Source organism: Rissa tridactyla, chromosome 6 (genome assembly GCF_028500815.1).
Source record: "Rissa tridactyla isolate bRisTri1 chromosome 6, bRisTri1.patW.cur.20221130, whole genome shotgun sequence".
NCBI classification, from domain to species: Eukaryota; Metazoa; Chordata; class Aves; order Charadriiformes; family Laridae; genus Rissa; species Rissa tridactyla.
This window is the reverse complement of record NC_071471.1, coordinates 40,778,938-40,802,601: the sequence shown is the minus strand read 5'-3', so window position 1 is coordinate 40,802,601 and position 23,664 is coordinate 40,778,938. Positions and strand designations below refer to the sequence as shown.

The window sequence follows — 23,664 nt, the reverse complement described above, 5'->3', positions numbered from 1 at the left end:
GTGGAAAGGAGCATGACCAGCATGTGCCTGCTGATCCCTGCAGCAGTGCTGTGTTATCTCTGGAAATGACAAGTTATATTTGCCCCTTGTTGTTCTTCCTTTTTCTCTTCTTCCCCAGAAACCACTGGTAAGCAAGGAGGTGAGCTAGAGAAAGCACTTTGGGGAAAAGAAGGGCAAAGAGGGTTTGAGAGCAGCTCTGCCGTGTGTGTGCTTCTTCGGCTGTCCCAGCCACTGCGCTGTGCCCGGGGAAGGGACAAAACAGCCTCAGAGTGCAGAGGGCTCCTGTGCCTCTGTCTTTCCCACTTTTCCAAACCATGTGAACTCAGCATCAAGAGCTGGTGTCATGGCTTTGACAGCACTCCTGCAATTGCTGTGTTGTGTGGAAGGGGACAACCTGCCATCATCTCATATTCGTACATTTGCCTAAATCTGGCTTTCTCTGCTTAGCTCCCACAAGAGGATGAAGAGTCCAGAGAGTGGCTTCCTTTCCCCTTCCTTCCCCCACCCTCACACAAGGCTTGAGAGGAACACTGCCTTCTCCGTTTCTTTGAGGAGTGCTGGCGAACACAGGCTGTTACAGTCCACCGCATACAGTGCCTTGGCATCAGAAGTGGTCAGCTGCTCCGAGGCTCCTATTTGTTTGCTGGCGTGTGGCAGAGGGCATGAGAGAAAAGAAAGCAATGCTATACTTCTGAAATGAGGCATAGCAAGCATTGTGTGCCTGCAGCTCCAGCCCAGCCTGCCAGTGTTTGTCTGCTCTTTAGTTAGCAGGTAGAACATTACAAGTGACTTCCACTTAGTTGCTCCCCTGTGCAAACGGCTCTGATCTCCAGCAGGCCTGGAAGACATGATTTAAGGCTCTAAGAAATGTGTCACTTAGCCTTTTTAGAAGTGCACAGCTAGAGTTCGTGTGGTAATTTTATCTTTGAAATACAAGAGTGCTTTGTAAAGGCTACCAATGCTGATAAACATAATGACAGGAAAAATTAATTTTTATGTCTCTGCCAGAATGATATTCTGTTTGTCAGAAATAGACAACAGTCCTGCCACAATGGAAGAGGGCTGTATATCTCTTTGCTATTTGCTTCTCCTCCTTTACAGTCTCTGGAAGGGTGCATGCAGATGGGCTTTCTAGCTGTTTGTCTACTTTCCCAAACCAAGGAGGATACCACAGCAATAATCATTTGGTGACAAAAATACTGAACTGAATCAAAGTTTGTTATGAGCTATATAACAGAACATACTGTTATGCTTTATCTATGCAGGGAGCGATCTCTTTATTTAACAGCAGTTGCAGCAACAGAAATGTTTCTGGCTACAGTTTTTGTTTTTATACTTTTTTGGGCATTCTCCTTCTCCCTTTTGGTTGTTCTTGAGGTTGTGACATGAGATCAGGAAAGCTTAAAAGCTTAAGTGACTTCTTAGCATACCATCATTTCAAGATGAATAAGCGTTCATGAAGACAGCCTGCGGGAAGGGAACTGATGTACTATCTGAATGCCCTGACTTTATAATTCATACAAAACTCTCTCGGCAGGAGTGTGCCCAGTGCTGAAAACTTTGCCTTAGGGTTCAGATGGATCAAGCGGTAATAAGACTCCATGGCTAGCAGAGGGGGAGGAAGAGGAGAAAACAATTTAAAAGCAATGAAAGGAGATACCCACGATCATTGTTGTAGCAAAGCTTTTGCTCCCACAGCCTATGGAACCACCACATAATAGGCTGGAGAACTGACCCCACTCTCAGTTGCCTGCCTTGCAGCTGCACGTGGGATTGCAACCTTGGTTTGGGAACAAGTGGCTGAAGGAGAGGCAGCTGGCTGCTCCGCTCAGCTGTGTTTTGAGATGAGCAATTTTCTGTTGAGGTCAGCGAGAGTGTGATGGTATAAGGAGTTCAGACCACCATCCCTAGAGAGGGTGGAGAAATCCAAAATGAGAAAATAGGGATAAGACCATGCGTTCTCTCTAAAACTGGTTGCATGATCTATTTCAGTGTGAATGCATTTGTCCATAATGTGTTTTTCCCAGCAAAATACAGGGAGGAGGTTTTACTCTGAGATGAATTCACAGTTTGCATAAAGCTTGCATAATATTTCCATTTAGACAGTGCTGTCAGGCAGTCATTTTAATGAGTGCTGAAAACCCCAAACCAATTGTAGCCTAATCCCACTGCTTGCTCCTATTTCTGTATTGATGCTTCTGGCACCTCACAGCCATTTGCCTTCTGCAACCAAACAGCCGCACATTGGGAATGAGCATCTTGGCCCAAACTGTCTGCTATTTAATAAAGCTTGCCGATAACTATTTTCATAAGTTCTAGATGGCATGGTTTCAAATGCTGAAGCACTGTGCACCAAAATAGAGCCAAGACCCAGATAGCTTGATTTTTCCCTCATTAGCCATCATGTTCACTGCTTACTTCTTTTAGATCATTTTTTGCAAGTTTTAATTAAGAAGGTAGTTTTGAGATAACTGGTGAGAGGAGTTGGGGAACTAACCTCTACTTTCACAGCTGGGCTTCCCAATGCATGTCTCATTTGTCAGTAAGCATCCCTCATCCCTTATCCCTCGTAAGCACGGGAAGAAGCCCTGGAAACATCTTGGAGCACCTTCCTGTGTTTTGTCCCTGAATTATTTGCTGTCACATTTTTATCGGACATCACTGCTCCTGTGCTGGAAGCAGGAAGGTTTGCTTGCAATTCAGTTAGAGGCCAGTCGTGTATTTTTGGTGTTTGTGATAGCCCTGTTATTAACTCCTGAGGGCATAAGACTTAGTGGTCAGGCTATAGATAGCCTATGGGAGAGCTGCTAATCTCATTAACCCTTGGACTTAGCTTGATTTGTACATAATATGCACCCCCTAGATATATTGCTCGACTTCAGGAAAGAACAAAACCACAGGGTGGATGACAAAAAAGTGGTCATGGAGAATTTTTGCTCAGACCTCAAACTCTTTGCAGAGAATGGAGGATTTGGATATAATTTCTTGCCACTGGCACTCATTTCTATTGTACTGTTAGGTACATGTGAATAGTCCTTCATCGATGCTAAAGAATTTCAGTTTTCCATCTCTCCTTAGGCTCACTCTGTGTCATATCTGTCTTTTCTGAATAACTTTGCTTGAATAAATTTTATGAATGTAAACACACGTGTAGTAATAAGTTTCCAGAGTCTTTACTCTAAATGAACATTTGGCTCTGCTCCAAAAATACACACAGGTTTCAGTACTGCCTTAATACCAGGGCTAATTCATTTCTGGCAGGAGCTGTTTAGTGGTACACAGAAATTAAGGGGGTTTTGTACTCAGCTTTTGTATGACATTAGCTGTATCACTGTAGACGTGTGTATAATTAGGCTGATACAACCTCTCAGTTAATTTGATGGAGCTACAGCTATAAAATATGTTTAAAGGGGTAGTGACTGTACTAAAAATTTAAGGAAATAAAGCTGTGGCAGTGTAGCTATTGCCCACGCGAAATAGTAGGGCTAATCTAGATGACTAGCATTTGAAGTACAAAGCTCTGTAAGCTCCACCTTACACCATTACTTTTCTTGCTCTGCTGGATCTGCTATCGTAAAACTTTTCTGTCACTTACATGCACAAATTCATATTTCCACAGCATGACAAGGAATATGTTATAAGACTGATAAAATTGATGAAGACAGTTTTCTTGTCTAATGGGAGCTACTGTAAATAGTTATGCTAAGCACAAGACACCAGAAAATTTGATTTCACTAAGTAAAGCCAACCACTTCAACACAGAAAGCAATTTTTTGCTTTTTTGCTATTCTCTACCTCATTTGCCCTCCCCACCCCAGAAATGACCAGGTGGATGTCATGTGCTCAAGCCTAAAAAAGTACTGTCAGTGGCTAAATTGAATTTATGTGGAGGTATATTAATCAGAAGCTAGCATTGAGACCGATGGGAGTAGATGAGGTTAGACTAAAAGTGGAGAAAAATAAGAACAGAGAGAATTCAGAAGAAGAAAAATACTGGTTTTAAAAGGCAAAAATAGAGAAATAACTCTAGGAAATTTGATTAAAAAAATTCATGTGAGATACCAGGTTAGCAGTTAGCATGGAAGAAAAAGAGAAAATTAAAGAAAAAGAATTTACAGATTATGAGCTTTTGATGCAAGTTCAACAGGTCACAGATAAGCAGTGATCAGGCAAGTCTGCAACAGACCGGCGTTCCATCACACAGGAGCCACTGTCAGACTTCTGTCATTAGGCAACAGCTGTGCCTGGATAAATGACTACTTGTTCTGCTTTGCAGCCAGCACCATCCCTGTGGGCATGTAGTGTAGATTAAGCCCCCTGAACTTTGGACAAGGAGGGCAGGGGCTAGTGTTAGCTTAGGAGACAGAATTTTGTAGTATTTGTTTGCTATTCTCATTTCTCATTCTAGAATATATCGCAGATTATCAGAGACGGCTGTTGCAAACACATACAAGGATAATTCAAGGGGCATTCACAAAGCCTAGATTTAGCCTTGGGATGCTTTTCTCCCCCAGCTTCCTATAGAATCAAGAGAAAGCATTTCCTCTGGGGCAGCCCAGAGCGCCTACAATCAGGTCCCATTGAGACACTCTGCTGAGGACTTTACCACTCCCCAATGGCTGTGGAAAGATCCTAAGGCAAATAAGCTCCTTAGTCTAAAGGTGGCCTTTGCAACTATCCTGCTGTGCAGCCCGGTTTAAGAACCAGGAGCAGTGAATCAGTCACTAACAGATTTTGGAGTCAGTTCTATGATTTTCAAGGCTCACAGAATGCCATAATTCCTCCACTGGCTTTAAGCACTCTGGAGCATTACACATGTACAGCAACTGGAAGTCTGTAAGGACTGCTACAATATCAATAAATAACATACTGTGGGGCTGCCACATATTCAGAACACAAGTAACAGTGATAGGACATCATTCAGAGCACAACATGGTTTAATTAAAATGCTTGTGGATGTTATTAACAAAACAGTGCTATAAACTAGCAGTCACGTTATTGTCTGTTCGTGTACTCCCTCTATCTAATCTGCCTGAATATAGGTGCTAAGTGGGCAGACATTCCTATCAGAGCAAAACCATGTAGAACGCAGCTCTTAATTGCTGTTTCTAATGTATTTCCTTGTGAAATTCTAATAGTGGATCACATATTTAATCATAGATCTGAAAGACAGTATAAGAGCTTGTAGTAAGTGACTGAGTCAAGTGAGTGAAATTTAAGACTAGTCTCACTAGGCATCCAGGCTCTGAGCCAAGGAGAGGGAATGTCTGAGTGTTCCTCCTCTCATTCATTTAACATAATTTTTCCTCTATTTCTTTAGCAGTTAATTAGCTGTATTCATGGTAGCAGTGGGGGATAAGACAATGGTGTCTTTCCTGTCTTGCCATGTCACTTCAGTCATAGAAGATCTTGATGGTACAACAGCTGGCAGGCAGCAAAATTAATCTATAACGAGTATCTTCTGTGCTTATACAAAAGTGGTGGTCAATGGAGTTAAATCCAGCTGGCGGCCGGTCACAAGTGGTGTTCCTCAGGGCTCGGTGTTGGGACCATTTCTGTTCAACATCTTTATTGACGACCTTGATAAGGACATAGAGTAAGTTCGCAGATGACACCAAGTTAAGCGGGAGTGTTGATCTACATGAGGATAGGGAGGCTCTACAGAGAGACTTGGATAGATTGGATCGATGGGCCAACACTAACGGTATGAGCTTCAACAAGGCCAAGTGCCAGGTCCTGCACTTGGGCCACAACAACCCCATGCATTGCTACAGGCTTGGGGAAGTGTGGCTGGAGAGCTGCCTGGCAGAAAAGGACCTGGGGGTTCTAATTGACAAGCGACTGAATACGAGCCAGCAGTGTGCCCAGGTGGCCAAGAAAGCCCATGGCATCCTGGCTTGTATTAGAAATAGCGTGACCAGCAGAAGGAGGGAGGTGATTGTCCCCCTGTACTCAGCACTGGTGAGGCCACACCTTGAGTATTGTGTCCAGTTTTGGGCACCTCAATATGAGAGAGATATCGAGGTGCTGGAGTGAGTGCAGAGGAGGGCAACGAAGCTGGTGAAGGGCCTGCAGAATAAATCTTATGAGGAGCAATTGAAGGAGCTGGGACTGTTTAGTTTGAGGAAGAGGAGGCTGATGAGAGACCTCATCACTCTCTGCAACTACTTGAAAGGCCACTGTAGAGAGGTTGGTGATGGTCTCTTCTCACAGGTCATTAGCGACAGAACAAGAGGGAATGGCTTCAAGCTGCAACAGGATAGGTTTAGGCTGGACATTAGGAAAAAATTCTTCACAGAAAGAGTGGTCAGACAGTGGAATAGGCTGCCCAGGGAGGTGGTGGAGTCACCATCCCTGAATGTGTTTGAGTCATTTAGATGTGGTGTTAAGGGATATGGTGTAAGGGAGAACTTTGTAGAGTGGGGTTGATGGTTGCACTCGATGATCCCAAGGGTCTTTTCCAACCTAAATAATTCTATGATTCTATGAAAAAGCTTAAAGCTCTATAGTTATAAGAAAACCAGATCATTAGTTGACATTGAGGAACTAGTCACTTGGACCTTCTTTATTAACTTTATGTGTTACTGAACTGTACCTCCTTCTTGGCTGTCTTTGAAGAGTTTTGATGTCATCCAATGAAAGGATGTCGTATTATGAGGAAAATCTAATGTACAGGATCAGCTGAGAGAATTTAAGAAAAGCCTTTGTGGGCTTTGAAGGGGAGGGGCAGTAGGAAAGACTCAAGAAGATACTGTAATGGAAAGCCAGCAGAAATGTGTCTTGTTCCAGTGAAAATGGGAAACGCAGAAGAGAGAATGGGTCACTGTGGGCTACTTAAGCAAGTAAAACTAAAATATGAACTGCACTGGAAACAGAAAACTGGAGGGCCACCAAAACAGGCTTTTATATTCCAAGTTCAGTGCACGTGAGAAAAACAGGGACAGCATGAGGATACACTGAAACAGTTGCCAAGAGGTTAAAGATAATATGAAGAGACCGTGTTATAAGTCCTGAAGGCACAATAGTGCAAAATGACTTGACCAAGAAAATACTAATTGTAATTAATTTGTAATACGGTGATAAATTTTGAGACCAGTTCTTATTCCCACTAAAAATAATTGGACTTTTGCCATGCAGTTTATTGTGAAGGAGATTAAACTTTGAATAATGGCTTGGTTGAGAAATCATTGATGTAATTGTGAACTGCTGGGAAAAAGCAACTAAGATACATAATGAAATATCATCACTTGAACAAATGCATCTGAGGTGTCCCTTTGGGTATTTATAGAACTGATGAAACAACTAGTTGCTAAAAAAACCCACAGAGAATTGAGGAAGTATCAGGAGACTAATGAAGTGTCAGCATGTTACAAGTATTTAAAAATTGAATTAAGAGTAACTATGGAAACTATTGTCTTATGGGTATGGCTCCAAATTGAAATAAATAGTATAAATATTGAAGCAGACTGGGAAAATGTGTTTATATGGAGGTGAATAGTATAATGAGACCCAGATATGACACAGGTGTACTAGAGTAAACTAAGCGAGACAAATTAGAACATTTATCCCTCCACTTCTTTTAAAGATGAAGCCAGAAGATTAGTAGAGTACAGAATAGCATCAAGACTTTGCAAAAGCATTTGATGCTCTGCCACATAATATCTTAAGGGACTTACTGCAACGAGTCAGCTTGGGCTAAAATTCACTTAAAGGTACTGCAGGCTGGCCACGGAACTGTAGACAGAAAGTAAATGTGAATAGCAGTCAGCATGGTCAAGGATAAGCGGACGGTAGTATCCTTTAAAGGTCAAGATATGGTCCGATATCTGGAGGATAAAGCACTAATTAAATGTGAAAATGATACTAAAGTAGGAAGAATGATTAACAGCACAGAAGAGAGAGGAAATACAGAAGGTTCTAGTTGTTCTCTAGGGATACTATAGATATAATAAAGTGAGGCTAAACTTAAAAGAAAAGCAAATTAATAAATGATAATGCTGAGCATTAACAGTACTTTGTGCCCATTAGGCAACAAATAAATTTTATGAAGTTACAAATACATTATTTTTGCCTATGAAAGAATTTGTCTGTCTTAAATGCTTATTCAGGCTTTATAAAGCTGATCAGAAAACTGAAACTTGGAAAGCAGCAGTATAAATAGCATTAATAATTTGCCTGATATCTTTCTGTTTATCTGAGAGGAACGTTTCTTTTTAATTGTTTACGTTGCTCACAAGTAGGTTGGGAGTTGCACACCCAGATGACACAGTGGGAGGGCTCCATATACTGAAGTGTTCGTTATGAATGAGGACGGTGTGGTGGCAGTGGTGGCTGGTAAGGAAGGAAGGCTTACATACCAGGGCATTTCCTTGATTGTGCTGGGTCAGGTCATTTGAGCAGTGGCTGAAAATGTATGTTTATGGAAGATGAAGAGCAGGACAAGCACATGTAACAGTCTTCAGTGACTCTTCCCCAGATTCTAATAATTTTCAGATTAGGGACTCCGAATCACTTGCGGGTTTAGTAACTCAAAAGGAATTCTTTTCCATGAACGTTTCCAGCCTCTCCTTGAACCAATGCAGACTTTTAGCATTGACACTATCCTTTGGCCTTACAAGTCTAACACCAATTGCACAAAGTACCACCTCCTTCTGCTTGTTGTGAAGCTGGCTGCTATTAACTGCATTTGATGCCCTCTGATTCTTGTACTGGGAGACCTGGCAAACAGACTTTGGCCACCTTATTTGTGCTACTTGTGCTTTAGTGAATATCACGTATATCCCCCTGGTTGCCTTTTTCACAGACCGATTGTCTTTTTATCTGAGTAGTAGACTAGCTTTTCCCCATATAGAAGCCATTTTCACATCATACTAGACAAAAGACTTCAGATTCCTGAGTACATCCCCTGGCACCAGAGGTCACAAGATTACCTCAGAATAGTATCTTTGACGTTTTAAAGTATGTTTTATGGCCTTGCAAGAAAAGCCTGAATGCACGAACTGAATGCAGTTGCTGAAATGAAGTCTTCCAAACAAAGAATGAGAGATGTTTTGAGATGAATGAACTACTGCACACATCTCACTGGAGAGTTCCCAGAAATAGTGAGGGCTTCCCAGCATCGTGACCAACATGAAAGCAGAAAACAGCAGACAAACAGACCCCTTCCCAAGAGAGCTGCAGCCTCACGGCTGGGCTTAGTGTCAGGGTGCCTGGCTGCGGTTGTCACCTTTGCAGAGAGTGGGAGAAAGAGGGAGAGAGATTCACTCCAGCGCTAAAACTAAGCACTGCTGCTCTGCCTTGGATTTTCTTAGGGAAAAAAAGTGGGGGGGAGGGGGGCTTGTGCCATCATCCTCCTTGTTTGAGCATTTGAGAAGGCTCTTGCTTTGCTATCTGAGAAAAAACAAAGACATTCCCAGTGAGATACTGTGCCTAGTGCTCTAAATTGTCATACATCAGTGTCTGTCTCTGTGTAGAAAAGGAAGCTGTGTCGCACTGCACGTTAACTGTACATAGTCACGGCTTTCACTTAGCGTCTTACATCTTTTTTATTTGTCTTTCTGTCACCAGTGTGTGGATTTTACTTCCGTCCTATGGTATTTCAAGAATATCTCGCACACAATTCTTTGTGAGTATGTGCCTTTGCATGCTTGAAACAGACATGGCCACTAAAGACAAAGAATGACTGTGAAATTGCAAAGCATTTTTTTCCAGGAAACTTCAGGAGTTAGTTGCTAAGCTTAGTCAATGCTCCTTTTAGAACTGACCCAAAATATGCTGGATACTGGTTTTGACCCTTCCGTTTAGCTGTCCTTTAATATTCTGCTTTTCTCCTCAAAAGTGACGTATTAATAAAAAAAAAAAAAAGAAAGAAAGAAAGAAAAGAACTGTCTTTATTTCTTCCCTTGTTTTTCTTGCCTGAAAACTGTCTGTAGCCTTTCTGCCTTCTGCTTGCACAGTCCACTGAGCAATAACACAAGTCCCTTTTATTCCCAAGTGGGAAGGAAGAGCTGGAACTCTGAGTCTTGATGAAGTCTGAAAAAGGAGGTTTCTTTTATAACTTGCAAATAAAAACCTGCTACTGTGAAATACAACGGTGTTTTCAAATGGGAAGGAAAGGGTTGCCTTACAGCTCTGCGCTGTAGTCTGCTGCCGCTGCAGAGCACTTCTCCCAAAATGGAGCGCAGCACAGGCAGGACACAACTTTGTAACGGGGTGTGGGTTGGTTTGTGGGGAGGAGAGGAGCACGCAGCACCTTTTCCTCACGCTTTTATGGCTTCTCGCTTTTATGGCATGGGGTAGTGGCTTTTAGGAAAGAAGCCACACACCTCCCCAGCTGGCTGGCAGCCTCTCTGCCTGTCTGCTGTAGAGCGGTAGCCCTGCAACAAGGTCTTGGTGACCAACCCAGGGGGCTGTGAATGCCGGGCATGAGGGCCCAGCTTGTTGAACCTAGCCGGGCAAGAGCTGTGTGTCACAGCACATGTTTCCCGGTACATTTATCGTCCTAGAAAACGCTGCTTCTCTCTCCTTATGTGAGGTTGCAATAATAACAGACCCACTCCCGTTGAACTACAGAAATTGGTAATATTCTATTTAATGTTCAAAGTGCTGAAGGCTGCTGTTGTGGCAAATTCCTTGCAAGCTTTTGCAGTTCTAAACACACCACACACTGTTGTCTCTCATGTTGCGCTGCCATTGGCAGCCTTCCCATTACATAATATTGACCCATATTTGTGGTGCGTGACATTTTTTGCTAAAGACTGTCAGGGATAATCCGTCACAGAAGAAACGTTCTGATTATACGCTGAGAATTTGTCATCCTTTAGCACAAACGTAACCCGTGCCTCAGACAATGCTATTCCTTGTTAAGACAAGCAGAGTACAGTTCTGTCAGGTAAGAAAAACACCAAGACAGTATTGTGTGCTTTGAGACTGAAACACCTAAGACTAAATTCACCACAGAATGATTGCATGGGATCACATCTGGGAGTAATTTGAGCTTTAAAAAATGTTGAGCCCGAGCCCAGGTGATGGGAGCAGCGACTGGCTGAGGGAAGCATGAAATCTGAAGTGTGACTCTGCAAAATGCTGTCTCAGGCAGGTCCAGCTTGTTTCATGCTTCAGAAAAGCAGAGCTGTGGAAAAGGTTTCTTTGCTCTACTGTTCCACTGAAGTCTGCCAGTATTTGTAGACTAACCAGTCTTTTCTTTAAAAAAAACCCCAAAAAACAAAAAACCAACCGTAATGGCGTGGGGAGATAAATAGATATAGCTCAGGCAGGGGTTATTGCTAAAAGGCAGCTGAGAAATGAGAGGTCTTGGAGGAATGGGAATGCTCCCAAAGCTGTCTGCTTTCAAAGAGCTGTGCAAAATCCATCCGTTCTTAAAAACACAATTTCAGTTGCATAGAATAAAAAGTAGAGGAGAGAAAGGTGTTTAAAACGGAGGCAGAGAGAATAAAATGGGAATTCTCTCTATTCAAGAAAAGGGTCTGCTTCAAATTGACTTTATATAATGTAGCAAAGAAGTAAGATTGCGTGAGCTGCTGAAGCGTCTGCCACTTTGTGGAAAGGAATGAATGTGGAACATAAGGCCGAGAGACTAAATACGCTGTTTTCAGAGAAAGACATTTTCCAGCCTTACGTAGGAGATGACTGTGTGCTAAGAACAGTTGCAATATCGAGGAGAAAGGTTTTGCTTCTGTGTGAGGAATTAATGCTTGTCAGAGCCAAAATTAAAACCTGATGAATGCAGTCTCATCCACTTTCGTTTCTTCCCTCTCAGATTCTGCATTTGTCCTCATTCTGTCTGTGCATTCATTCATACATTCCTCTCCCTTCCCACCTCCCCATTGACTCACACTCTCCCTCTCTATTTGGTATCGCTTCCTTTTCATTTTCTTTAGGTTTCCTTCCCACTCATTCCATTTCTCCTCTGCCTGACCCCTCTGCACACATTTTCCTTCGTGGTGAAAACACAACAGAGAGACAAAGAGGAGGAAAAAATAGAAGATGAGCAAGGAAAGCAGGGGGCGAAGAGTAGACGGTGCAGGAAGACTGCTCAGTGTTGCACTTTGTCCCCGTGCTGCACTGCTGATTTTTGAAGGTGTCCTAGGAGTCAGGGCTCCTAGAACCTGTTTCTTTCTCCCAGGCAGCAGCACTGGGCAGTGGCTTTGTGAAAGGTAATGCCAGAGCCCCTTTCCTCAGATTAGTGTCCCTAGAAACCATCATAAAGAATAGAATAATCCCAAAGCCCAGTGGAAAGCCACCTCTGAGTGACAAACATCTGGCTGTGCATGGAGCTTGCTACTGCGTTGGATCAGTGAGGACCGGAAGGAGACTGCGTGGTCTTGGGACTCAAAATGGCAAAGGGGAGCCTTAGGGACTCTGTGGACTTGCTGGCATGCAGTACTGAGCAAGAAACATCATGGCCTCAAGCTTGTTGGGGGACAGTGGGCAATGAGCTGGTGTTTCTCAAAGCAGCTGCTGCTGGTGTCTCAAAATCGATGGCCAAATGTTGCCAATTTTGGTTTAGTGAAAAAACAGAGAGGTGCCAGGAATGCTTATTGTAATGAGTGGTAGGAAATGGGCTAAAACCGGTTTATCTGGAGACTCATGATGCATCTGAGCACAATGAGCTTGATCCCAAAGTCAATCTGTAACCTGGAGCAAGTGCTGCGCTCTGGCAGGCCCAGAGGCTGTTTCTTTGTACACCCTGTGGACCTGTGGTGAGGACGGAGCCGAGCCGCCACAGCCACCCATGGTGCAGTGCTGCACGAGCTTAAATTTCTTCTCCTATTACTCTCTATGTAAATTTTCTCCTTTTCTGGCCCCGTTCTTGTTCCTGAAACTGCTAACTGAGATGCAATTGTTTCTCCCCGATTTAAAAAAAAAAAGAATAAAATAATCTACTCTTCACAAAAGCTTGGTAGGAACAGCACTGGTACACTGCGGGTTATTTCTCCTTCCCACAAAGGGAGCAGGCAGGAAGCGTGCAGGGCAGGTAGCCAGTGACGACTCACTCCTGTACCCTGCCCTGCCATCTGTAACCTTCTGCCAGCTTTTCTTGTTTTATCAATTTAACAAGGGCTAATATTTCTTTCTTCAGATTCTTGCATAATTGAAGGATCAAAGCGAAGGCACGCGGCCCTTCCCTGGCAGTTTAGTCTGATTTATAAGCCGTGTTCCCGGGGAAGGGGAATCGATACCCGCGGGCCGTTGGGGTTTTGGCGTCGATGCGCCGCTCCTTAGCCCCAAACGACGACGCCAAATACGACGGACCGCGGCGCGGCCGGCTATGCCCGGGGCTGTGTCCGCGGGGACGGCACCCGGCGGCCCCGGCCCCCCCGGGATCCGCGGCCGGGAGAGGCCCGGGGAAAGAAAAGGAGAGGAGAGGCGAGGCGGGCGGTGGGCCCGGGGAAAGAAAAGGAGAGGCGAGGCGGGCGGTGGGCCCGGGGAAGGGCCGGGCGAGACGGGCAGCGACGGATAGGGGGATGGCAGCGGGCAGAGGGATTGCGACGGGCCCCGCCGCCGCCGTTACATAAGGAAGGGGGGGGAGGGCAGCGGGCCGAACCGGGTGGCGGCGGCGGCCCCTTTAAACGCGGATCCCCGTGTGCGGTGATTGCGCGCCTCTCTGCTGCCCCCTCCCCGCCTGCCTGCAGTGACAAATCCGCTCCCCGCCCGCCTCCGCCGAGCCCAACCGAGCCGGGCGGCGCCGGGAAGCGCTGCCGTGCGGCTCTGCACCGCCCGCCCGCCGCGGAGCCGGCCAGCCCCAGCCCCAGCCCCGCCGGCGCGACAGCAGGGAGCGGCGAGGGGCGCGATGGAGGCTCCGCGCCTGGCGCACACCATGAGCAGCCCCACTAGCCCCTGCGAGGAGGTGATCAAGAACCTGAGCCTGGAGGCGATTCAGCTCTGCGATAGGGACGGTAAGTCCGGGCTCGACACGGCTAATCCCTGCAGACGCAAGATGCTGCTGCCCCCACGGATGCTAATGCAAATTAATCCCCGCGGCGTATGGTCCTTTGTTATCCCCCATGTATTTGTAGGTGCTAGTGTTCCCCACCCCTCCCGCCGCCGCCGCCACCCTCCTGCCATCGAGAACAAAAGAAAAAAAGAGAAGGTTGCACCTTGCTGGAGGGAAGGGAGGGAAACCAGCCGCTCCCTGAGCCATCCCTTGCGTTGCAGTGCGTTTACCCCTGGGCGAGCCTGCTGCACAGCCCTGCCAGGAATGGACGCCGGGGTTCGTTCCGGGAGAGGCCGTAGGGAGAACCGGAGCAGGCGCTGGAGAGTCCAGCTCTAGGGACCAGGCTAGTAGCCCTTGTGGGTGTTTTGTTCTCTGCGATCTCCGAGCTCCTTTGTATTGTAAGGCAGTTCCGGTGCTTAAAATACACAGGGATCCTCTGGCTGGCGTGGGCTAGCGGCGAAACTTGTTGCCGGTCCCTTGTGCCGAGCGGTACGGCGGGGATCGGGCCGAGGCTGGGGCTCGGGGGGAGACGGAGCGGGAGGCTGCGGCGCTGGTGGGCCCCGCGGTTCAGCACCGCGGACAGCGCCACGGCCGGGCCCCCGGCTGGCACAGCCCGACCGTCGGGGGCACAAAGTTTGGGTTTAGAGTTAGCGGGTGCGGATATGGACGATTTATCTGGGTCGAAGCAGCCAGGTAAACGTAAGGTGGCGGTGAGGGAGAGCACCAACACGTTTACGTGCTTAAAACAGCACTGAAAGCTAGCTATGGTAGAAGGGAGTAGTATCGTTTGTGCAGAACTATGACTGACAAAACTGAACAGACAAAACTGATAGTCAAACAATGAAAATATTTTCTGGTAAAGTGAGTGACATGTAATCTGTGTTCATATACCAGATTATTCTCATCTTCCCATTTGATATTGAATTGTCAAAAGTAACTTAGCATTTTTTGTTGCAAAATGTGCTTTGGGTGTGGAATATATGTTACCTGGTAAATATAGCCAGGAATGGAGGTACTGTGTCAGTGAACAGTACAGTTGAATTAATGAATTGCCTGTTGTGAGTGTATTTTTGGAGCATAACTGTTACAGGTGGTGATTATAGAAAGACTCAGTCCAGCTTTCTCAGTTATTTTTTTGCAAATTGATTGTGATGAAATACTTCACTCTTTTGACCTAGGTGGATTTACAATATAAAATGCTGGATTTTTTAAGTTCTTTATTTTTCTTGAAATATTCAAGAAATTGAGAAGGCATTGAAAAGTCTTTTCAGTAATTATTTTTATAGCTGCACTGGAAATTCTTTGAATTTATTTATGTTTGAATTAAGATATAATATGTATCTCTATCCACTCATGCTTAACTCGCTGCCTAGAGAAACCAACCTATGTTTATAGTATTGAAGGCTAGACTGTTCTTTTGTTAAAACTCTCTTTCATGTATATTTCTTTTTATTAATGCTAGAGAGAAATGAAAATAGATAAATTATGTAATCCTTCGTATTTGTCCACCCCAAGTAATTGTAGTGAAGTACTCCATGTTAATCATTGCAGACTCTATTTGGCTCAACAGACCGTAGTTAAGGACTGCTTGATTTCTATGGAATAGTGTCATGCAGACAAGCAAATGCAAAAACGTAGTATTTTTAATTTTAATTCCCTTTTGAATAGGCTTCACTGGAAAACATCTTTGCTGTAGATCTGGCTTTACAAACTAATCTTCATCGAGTAAGTCACTGTTGTACAGGGTCATTGCTTCCTACAATACATGGTTGAATTTCTGAAGGAGGCACCTATACTGGGCATGTAAAATGTGCAACTCGGTGCCTAATTTGGCACAAGACTGTACTTGGGCATACTTCAGTATTTCCTACAGGTGGCACTTATGTATCAAAAAGCTTGTTTTAATGGGAACATAAAAACAAGCAAGCAAAGGTTAGGGCATTGATCTTTCTAGGTAAGCATGCAAATGTATACGCAACACATTTAGAGCCCCAATTGCGTACATGGGTTTAATTAGTGCATTTATATTATAAACACTTCCATATTTTTTTTAGGGTATCTTTGTTGTAAAAGATTTAGTTCTTAAGGTGATATGTTGGCATCACTGAGATTAATCAAATATCAATATATTACCTGTGGTGAATTTAAAATATGCTAGTTTTTCACTTTTTGAAAATGTCCTTGATGTCTAAGCTGTAGTAACTGTAAAGGTAGTCAATGAAATTATGACATTCTATATCCAGGTGTGATAAATTCTGCAGCATACTTAGTTTGGACTTGCAGGCAATGCTGCAGTATAAGCGTAAGCAATAATGTAATATTTATGCAGGTAACATAATATTTTTCTTGTTTTCTAAGATGAGGGAAATTAATATTGAAACATTTTGTATTCGGAAAACTGAGTTATACCTCCTACGGAGGTATATGCAGGAGCCAAAAATCCAGGAACTGGAGCAAGCAATTAATAGTATCACAACAGTTCATATATTTTTAGATTTTTTCTGGGTTTTTTTCAGTGTGTTTTTTGCAAGCCTTGTTTTCTCTTTTAATGAATCAAGACCATTTAGAAAACTTACAAATGTCAAATAAAAATAAAACAAATGTATGCATTTTGGAGATTTTTTTTTTTATAAAAACCACCTGGTAAGATAATAATCTTAATTATTATTAAGATAATAATAATGAATGCAACATTATAAAGCCAGTTATCAGCTCTTAGTTTCAGCATTCTCTGTTATTTACAAATGCATCTTACATTATTTTTTCTTTTCATTATTGTAGGTGGGTCTACTGGCACAGCTTGGTATTAGTCTGTTGCACAGTCTAACATATAGTTCCTTAGAACTCTGCTGAACTTACTTTCTGTATAGGAAAAAGTGTATCATTTGTTATTTTCCTTTGTCGTGTTTGAACATGGCAGCCATATTTCTTTAAATTTAGGCCAGGAAAGAATGTTTAATCTGTGCTAAAAATTCTGGTGACCTTTTTATAAAATTTGTATTAACCCTGCCCAGGGATTAAACCTTTAGTAGATGGATGCCCTTTGTGTCATAGCAGGCCAATTCTGTGAAAATATATCTAACTTCAGGAAATCAGGAGCCTTTGAAAAAAACTGTGCTTTTCTCAGACTTGCTACAACAGTCTTAGATTTTAGCAGCTGAATTTCCTGAAGCTCCACGTTGTGGTTGTGCAGTGCTCCCCCTACAGATGCTGCGCTTTGGCTGCTGGGGTCCTGCCAGGGTGAGAGCAGTGATGCTGGCATCTGCTCTCCCTGTGCTTACAGTTGGCATAGACAGCTGGAAAGAGGAAGACACCTGTCGGAATGCAGGAAGGAGCAACAAACCTTCAACGACGATGTTGGAACCTGGGAGACATGGATTGGGGAGAGGGGCAAGAAAACTGTCCCAGAAGGCACATTGGGCTTGGTGCTAATAGAGACTGAGGCAGTGGCTGGTCAAGGGTAGAAGAACAGGAAAGACTTAGAAGCTGGGGATGTTTGTGAAGATTAGATTAAATGGGAAGGCAGAAGTGGGCAAAATGACTCTGAGTGAGAATAGGAAAAGAAGATGAAGGAGCAAGGGAGGTAATCCAAGTTCAGGCAGGCTGTGCAGGAAAGTAAAACTGGGAAAAAAGATGAGGGGGTGTTCACCCAGATGAGATGAATTGGCTGAATGAGGATGGAATGAGAATTGGGAACCTGTGAAGAGTAAACCTGGAGACTTGTCTGCAAAGAAGAGACAGAAAGTACAAGAATGTGGAGGGGCGAATGGGGTAGTTTGGACCACAGAGGTTAGGAGTAAACGAATGAAACTAGGACTTGCTGAGCAAAGAGACTGTGTCTGAAAAGACAGCCTTAGGAATGAAGAACAGGATTTTTGAAGCGTGACTGGGAGCCAGAAGGGGCAGGACAGGAACAAGTTCAAGGAATAGGGCAGAAGTGGCCATGTTTTGGTGTAACAACCAGAGAAAGGTCATGTATATTGGCACGTGCCATCTTCCAAAGCCACACACAAGCCCAGGGTACCAAATTCTCCTTGTTCATTTGCCAGCAAGGAGGTCTAAAATTCACTGGCAAAGCATGACATCCATTTTCAGCACTTATCTGCGTGAAGGCTGGCAGTGTGGTGCAGCTGATGGTTGGCCTGTTAGATCAAATGGTACCATCTGTGCCTTTTGCTGTGCACCTAAATGTTCCAGCACTGCAGGATACCCATACGAGAATTGATATGAAGCCACAGGTAGATTTTTAATCTTCTTTTTAGTTGCCATTTTGTAAGATCTAAGAAATTGCAGACATACAATAGGTTATTAAGGTTGCTGAGTTAAGCACTCAAAGCTATGAAATGGTGAAAGTTTGGTCCTCTGTGCAGAACCGGCATGCTGTTGGGATGTTTATGCTGTGTAGTGAATACTGGGGATGTTGAATGGCATGTTGTAAACATCGTGGGGGAAGAAAGGAGGGAGAAGTTTCGTTCTAACCGTGAGTCTGTTCCAGACTTTCTGCATGGAACTGAGCAAGAGCTACCTCCTTTTCAAAGGGGTTTGTTATTTCTTGTGTTTCTCCTTTTCTGGTTCATCCTGATACCATGGTGTCAGGGCTTCAGAGGTTCTGAGTGTCAGCAGCTGCAGCTGACTTCAGTGAGAGTAGGACTTGGAACGTACAAAGCGCCATGCTAAATGCTTTGAGAAAAGGGGCATTAACCACCTTCACTGGGCACTGAAAGTTAGTAACCATCTTTAACTTCACATATTCATCAATGACCTGGATGAGGGGACAGAGTGTAACCCCAGCAAGTTTGCCGATGATACAAAACTGAGAGGAGTGGCTGACACACCAGATGGCTGTGCTCCATACAGCAAGACCTGGACAGGCTGGAGAGTTGAGCAGAGAGGAACATAATGAAGTTCAACAAGGGCAAGTGTAGGGTCCTGCAGACAGGGAGGAATAACCCCTGCACAGGTTAGGGGTTAACCTGCTGGAAAGCAGCTCTGCAGAGAGGGACCTGGGAGTCCTGGTGGACAAGAAGTTGACCATGAGCCAGCAGTGTGCCCTTGTAGTCAGGAAGGCCAATGGTAACCTGGGGTGCATTAAAAAGAGTGTGGCCAGAAGGTTGAAGGAGGTCATCCTCCCCTCTACTCTGCTCTGGTGAGGCCACATCTGGAGTATTGTGTCCAGTTCTGGGCTCCCCAGTTCAAGAAAGACAAGGGACTACTGGAGAGAGTCCAGTGGAGGGCTACAAAGATGATCAATGGACTGGAACATCTCTTTTATGAGGAAAGCTGAGGGACCTGGGTCTGCTTATCCTGGAGAAGCCTGAGAGGGGACCTCATCAATGCTTATAAATACCTAAAGAGCGGGTGTCAGGAGGATGGGGCCAGAGTCTTTTCAGTGGTGGCCAGCAACAGGACAAGGGGCAACGGGTACAAACTAGAACACAGGAAATTCCGTCTCAACATGAGGAAAAACTTCTTTACTTTGAGTGTGGCAGAGCACTGGAACAGGCTGCCCGGAGAGGTGGTGGAGTCTCCTTCTCTGGAGACATTCAAAACTTGCCTGGATGTGTTCCTGCGTAACCTGCTCTAGGTGACCCTGCTCTGGCAGGGGGGTTGGACTAGGTGATCTCTGAAGGTCCCTTCCAACCCCTACCATTCTGTGATTCTGTGGTTTTCTGTGCCTCAATTTTCCATGTGTTATTGCCTCCCCTCACAGAGATGTTTTCAAAATAAACTAATGAATGTTTGTTCAGCAGCCAGACACTGTAGTAGCCTGGAAAACCCATGAGGTGCATGGAAAAACCCATGATGGAATTCATAATTTTGTCTTCAGAGCAGAATATGAATAATGTGTAGCAAATAAGGCCTGGGACTACACACTGAACAATAGAGAATAGCTGTTACAAGAAAAATAGTTCATTATGTACGCACTATTCATTACATATGCAGAATGAGTCAGAATTTATGTGGAAAAAAATAGTATGTAATCATGCAGTTAAAGACTATATCATAATCTAAACAAACAAAGGGGCCAGTTTAAGGTTATGCAAGTATGCTTTATTGTGATGTTTTCTAATCATTGATGGCTTAAACTATACAATCTCAGTTAAGTGCTTTTAAAGTGTTTTTTGGGGTTTTTTTTTCCGTGCTTTATATATTTGTATATATTCTGTGCTTTTATATATTTGAAGATAATATTTGGGTATCAGGATCAGAACTGGAATTGGTGTCTTGGCTAGTTTCACTTGAATAAATCAATTTCATCACTTTTCTAAACACTTGACACCATCAAAATTGTTTAGTCTAAGAAGCTTGTATAAAAGCATTACCTCATACAAGCTAAGATGTCACTTCTGTCTTATGTAAACAACTTGCACCTGTGGCTTTCCATGTTATTTGACCATGTCTCATGTTTTCTTATTTATTTCAGAAGTTTATTATTATGCTGGATTTATTGGAGCGTTCCAAAAGATACTTCTAAAGTTTGTAAATGGGAGTTTTCATGGCCATATCATGTACACATTTGCCTTTCAAACAAGGGATAAAGTGGCATCATCCAGTGTCTGGGTGCATTCTTCAAATGCCTTTTTTGACATTATGGAGCAGTGTCACTGCTATTTCTGAAATGTTATCCTGTAAGTCTCAGAGGCAGGGGAAAATTGAATTTCTAGGTAGGCTACCACACGAAGGACAACTGAGAGATCCAAATTTCACAGTAATTCTTTGTGTCCTGAATGGCTGGACTTGCATAGTTGTTTGGGTTCTTTTTTTTTAAAACTATGATTCTTCTGAGCACAGGAATGAAAAATTCATATTTTCGTATCCACCATAATAGAGAGGTGGTTGTAACTGTGATGTTTTGATGGGACACCAAATTCAGAGGGATGTTTATTGTTGTTTTTATTCCTCTCCCCAACTGCAAGTTTGGAGATTTAAATTTGCTTTCTTCAAAATGCAAACTGTATCACTTTTCTAGGCTTTGAATGATGGAGTGGCCTACTAAGACATGTATTTCTGCCATAAAATTTCATCTAACCTGGCTGAACTTAAAAATAGCAAATTTTTTTGACTATTTAACATCCCTGTGTCAAGAAATGTATTTACCTCCATTCTTCCTTTATATTCTGTAATTTTCAAAGTTATTTTCCTTCTTTCTTCCTCCCTCCTCATCTTAAGAGCCTTATGCCACTCAAGTGTGTGTAATTGATTATTAACTATTTTAACTGGCAATAACCAAGTTACATATTATTAGCTATTTAAATCTTGCCTGGTATTCTGTTTATGCCCCTATTGATTCAATTATTCTTCACTGAAACTTTTCTAGATCCTTTACAAAGCAACTGAAATGCTTGATGTGTAATTATGCCAAGTTCACATACAGAAGCACAGTTCTCTCCCAGTGCTATGCACTGATACTGCTAGGTTGAAACTCAAATATATAATGTCAGTTTTGTAGTTAATTTCTGCTCATTGTTATAATTAAGGCTTTTTAAACATTACTGTCTCCCATGTATGTCCCTTTTTCTTTGTTTCAAATTATAGTTCCCAGATGTGTTCTTTTATTTATTCTGTAACAGAATCCATTTTATCCTTTTCTGCCTATGTTTCTAAGCCATGTTGTCCTTGCAGCTCCTTCTATTCTGATGTTTTCTGCAATACAAAAATGTTATCTTTTCTTTCTAGATCGTTCATAATGGTGCTTATTTAGCCTAGAACTAGCCACAGGCTCCATGGTAGCCCAGTACCTGAACTCCTTGGCTGTTTTGGCATGTATCGATCTCATCTCTGCCAGCTGATGTTCATTCCCGCAGATCAGTAGTTCTTAGTAAGTACAATGGCAGGAGGAATCAGTTAGGGAAGAGAAATTCCACTCCCTCCAGCATTTGAGAAGTAGGAATCCCAAGCCAACCCCTCACTTAAAATTTCGTATATCTTCTGCAAATCTCAAAGACAAAACCTGTTTTACCTGAGTGAGAGTTAAGCCATTAGTATCCTCTTCAGCTGTTTCATCTTCCATCTTAAACTAGATGTAGCAATTTTCTACTCAGCCTACCAATCTTGATGGCTCTACCACCTCTGGTAAGCTGTGTTCTGAGCTCGCTTCTCTGAATTCACTTCTACTTCCCCTGCAGTTGTGCCTGTGTATAATCTAGATCAGAGTCTGCCCTATAGGCCACTTCAGCTTTCACAGCAGCCTTCCAGTCAGGTCCCTGGTCCTAGAGCCATAGCTTCTAGGACAAGCAGAATGTCACTTTTGTCATGTAAGGTCAGGGGAGGAGACGCTATATCACATTCTTATTTAGAGTTCTCTAGTATTTCGTCATTCATTTTTGAATGGGTTCCAGTCAGGCATCATTGTGTTCAATTGTGTCCAAAGGCTTGCTGAAGCTTATCTTCCTGACCTTGGGTTTTCCTTATGGGACTTCTTTGCCTCATTAATTTTTCCTCCAAAATCTAGAAGGATCTCCTCCTTTACCCATTCTTCATAATTCCGTCCGCCTTTTATTATTCATGGTCTCTATATAGCAGAATTTGAGGCACCGACTTCTGTGAATAAGGTAGTTTTCAGTTCCCTTTGTGCTGCTGAAGTAGTGCCAGCATCTTTTACCACAGTTGAGGAGGTAATCTTTAAGGAGTCCTTACAGCCTAGGTTTGTTTTTCCTAGTCCGCTTGGTACAGTAGGTACGTCTGCCGTGCTGCCAGCGTGCATGGCCTTTTGTGCTTTATGTGACCTGGTAGGCTATATTTAGTTCTGGCTGAACACAGCCCAGAATCATCCACCATGTTTTCTTTATTCTTTTGATAGAAGTTTTAAGCCTTTTACTTGCAGACAGCTTTCTTCAAAAATTTATAAACATGTCTGAAAAAATAGTACTAACATTGCTAATACAAGATGCATGTGTAAAATATGTCACTGCTATAGGAAAGTATGAACAAATATAACTTTTATGATGTTGGAACTAAAGAAGGCTCTGCTCCAGGATCACTTCCCGTGGTTTCCACACTAGGTTTTGTTATATAGCAGAGCATCTTTTATTTGACCTTGAAAATGTTTCCTTCAGCACAGAAGGTTTGGTTAGAATTGTAGCTGGATCAATTTTCGCAGTGGTGTTTGTAGTTGAATCATTAATCAATTTTATTTTATTGTTTTCACAGAGTGTTCTTGTTTTATTTACGCTTGAATGAACAAGCTGTTTTGCATGGATGTTTTCAAAAACAATGATTAGCTATACTGTTTTTATAACCTAACAACAGTTTCTGTGAGCCTCGACAGTTCTAGCTGCTGCCAGAAAGGGGAAACCTTAAAATTAGTTTGGTGTTACTCTTTCATTCCTACAGAATGACAGAAAGTATTATCAGAGTTACACTCTTTCTTAGTTCCAAGTATAGAGTGGCATCTGGAGTTTATTTTTCCAATACTGTTAAGTCAGACACAGCTGGTAGCTCTCGGGGAAGCATAGTTTGAGGAATTCCCATGTTAAGCTTTCTATATCAAGGCACTCTTGTTAGGAGAATTCTGCAGTTTGCAATTGTCAGAGGCATCCCATAAATTTATTTCCTGAGCTGTTCCATTGGCTTCAATAAGATTTTGTGTAAAAAACAAATATGCGTCCATAACGCAGCATGATTAAGATCTTGCAAGAACTGTGTTTTCTTAACTTTTGTTGTGTGTGTTCAATCTTATTTCATAGAGATAGGGATTTAATTTGTAA

General features: G+C 43.2%; 1 protein-coding gene across 1 annotated transcript in view; it reads left to right on the top strand.

Annotated features, from left to right (window-relative positions):
* Positions 1-13,717: 13,717 nt before the first annotated feature.
* PHYHIPL (phytanoyl-CoA 2-hydroxylase interacting protein like) overlaps positions 13,718-23,664 on the top strand; it is a 35,522-nt gene continuing 25,575 nt past the window's right edge. The window contains exon 1 of the mRNA XM_054207320.1: positions 13,718-13,919. Coding sequence (XP_054063295.1) covers positions 13,814-13,919 — 106 coding nt within the window. The 5' untranslated portion in view covers positions 13,718-13,813. The remainder of the gene's footprint in view (positions 13,920-23,664) is intronic.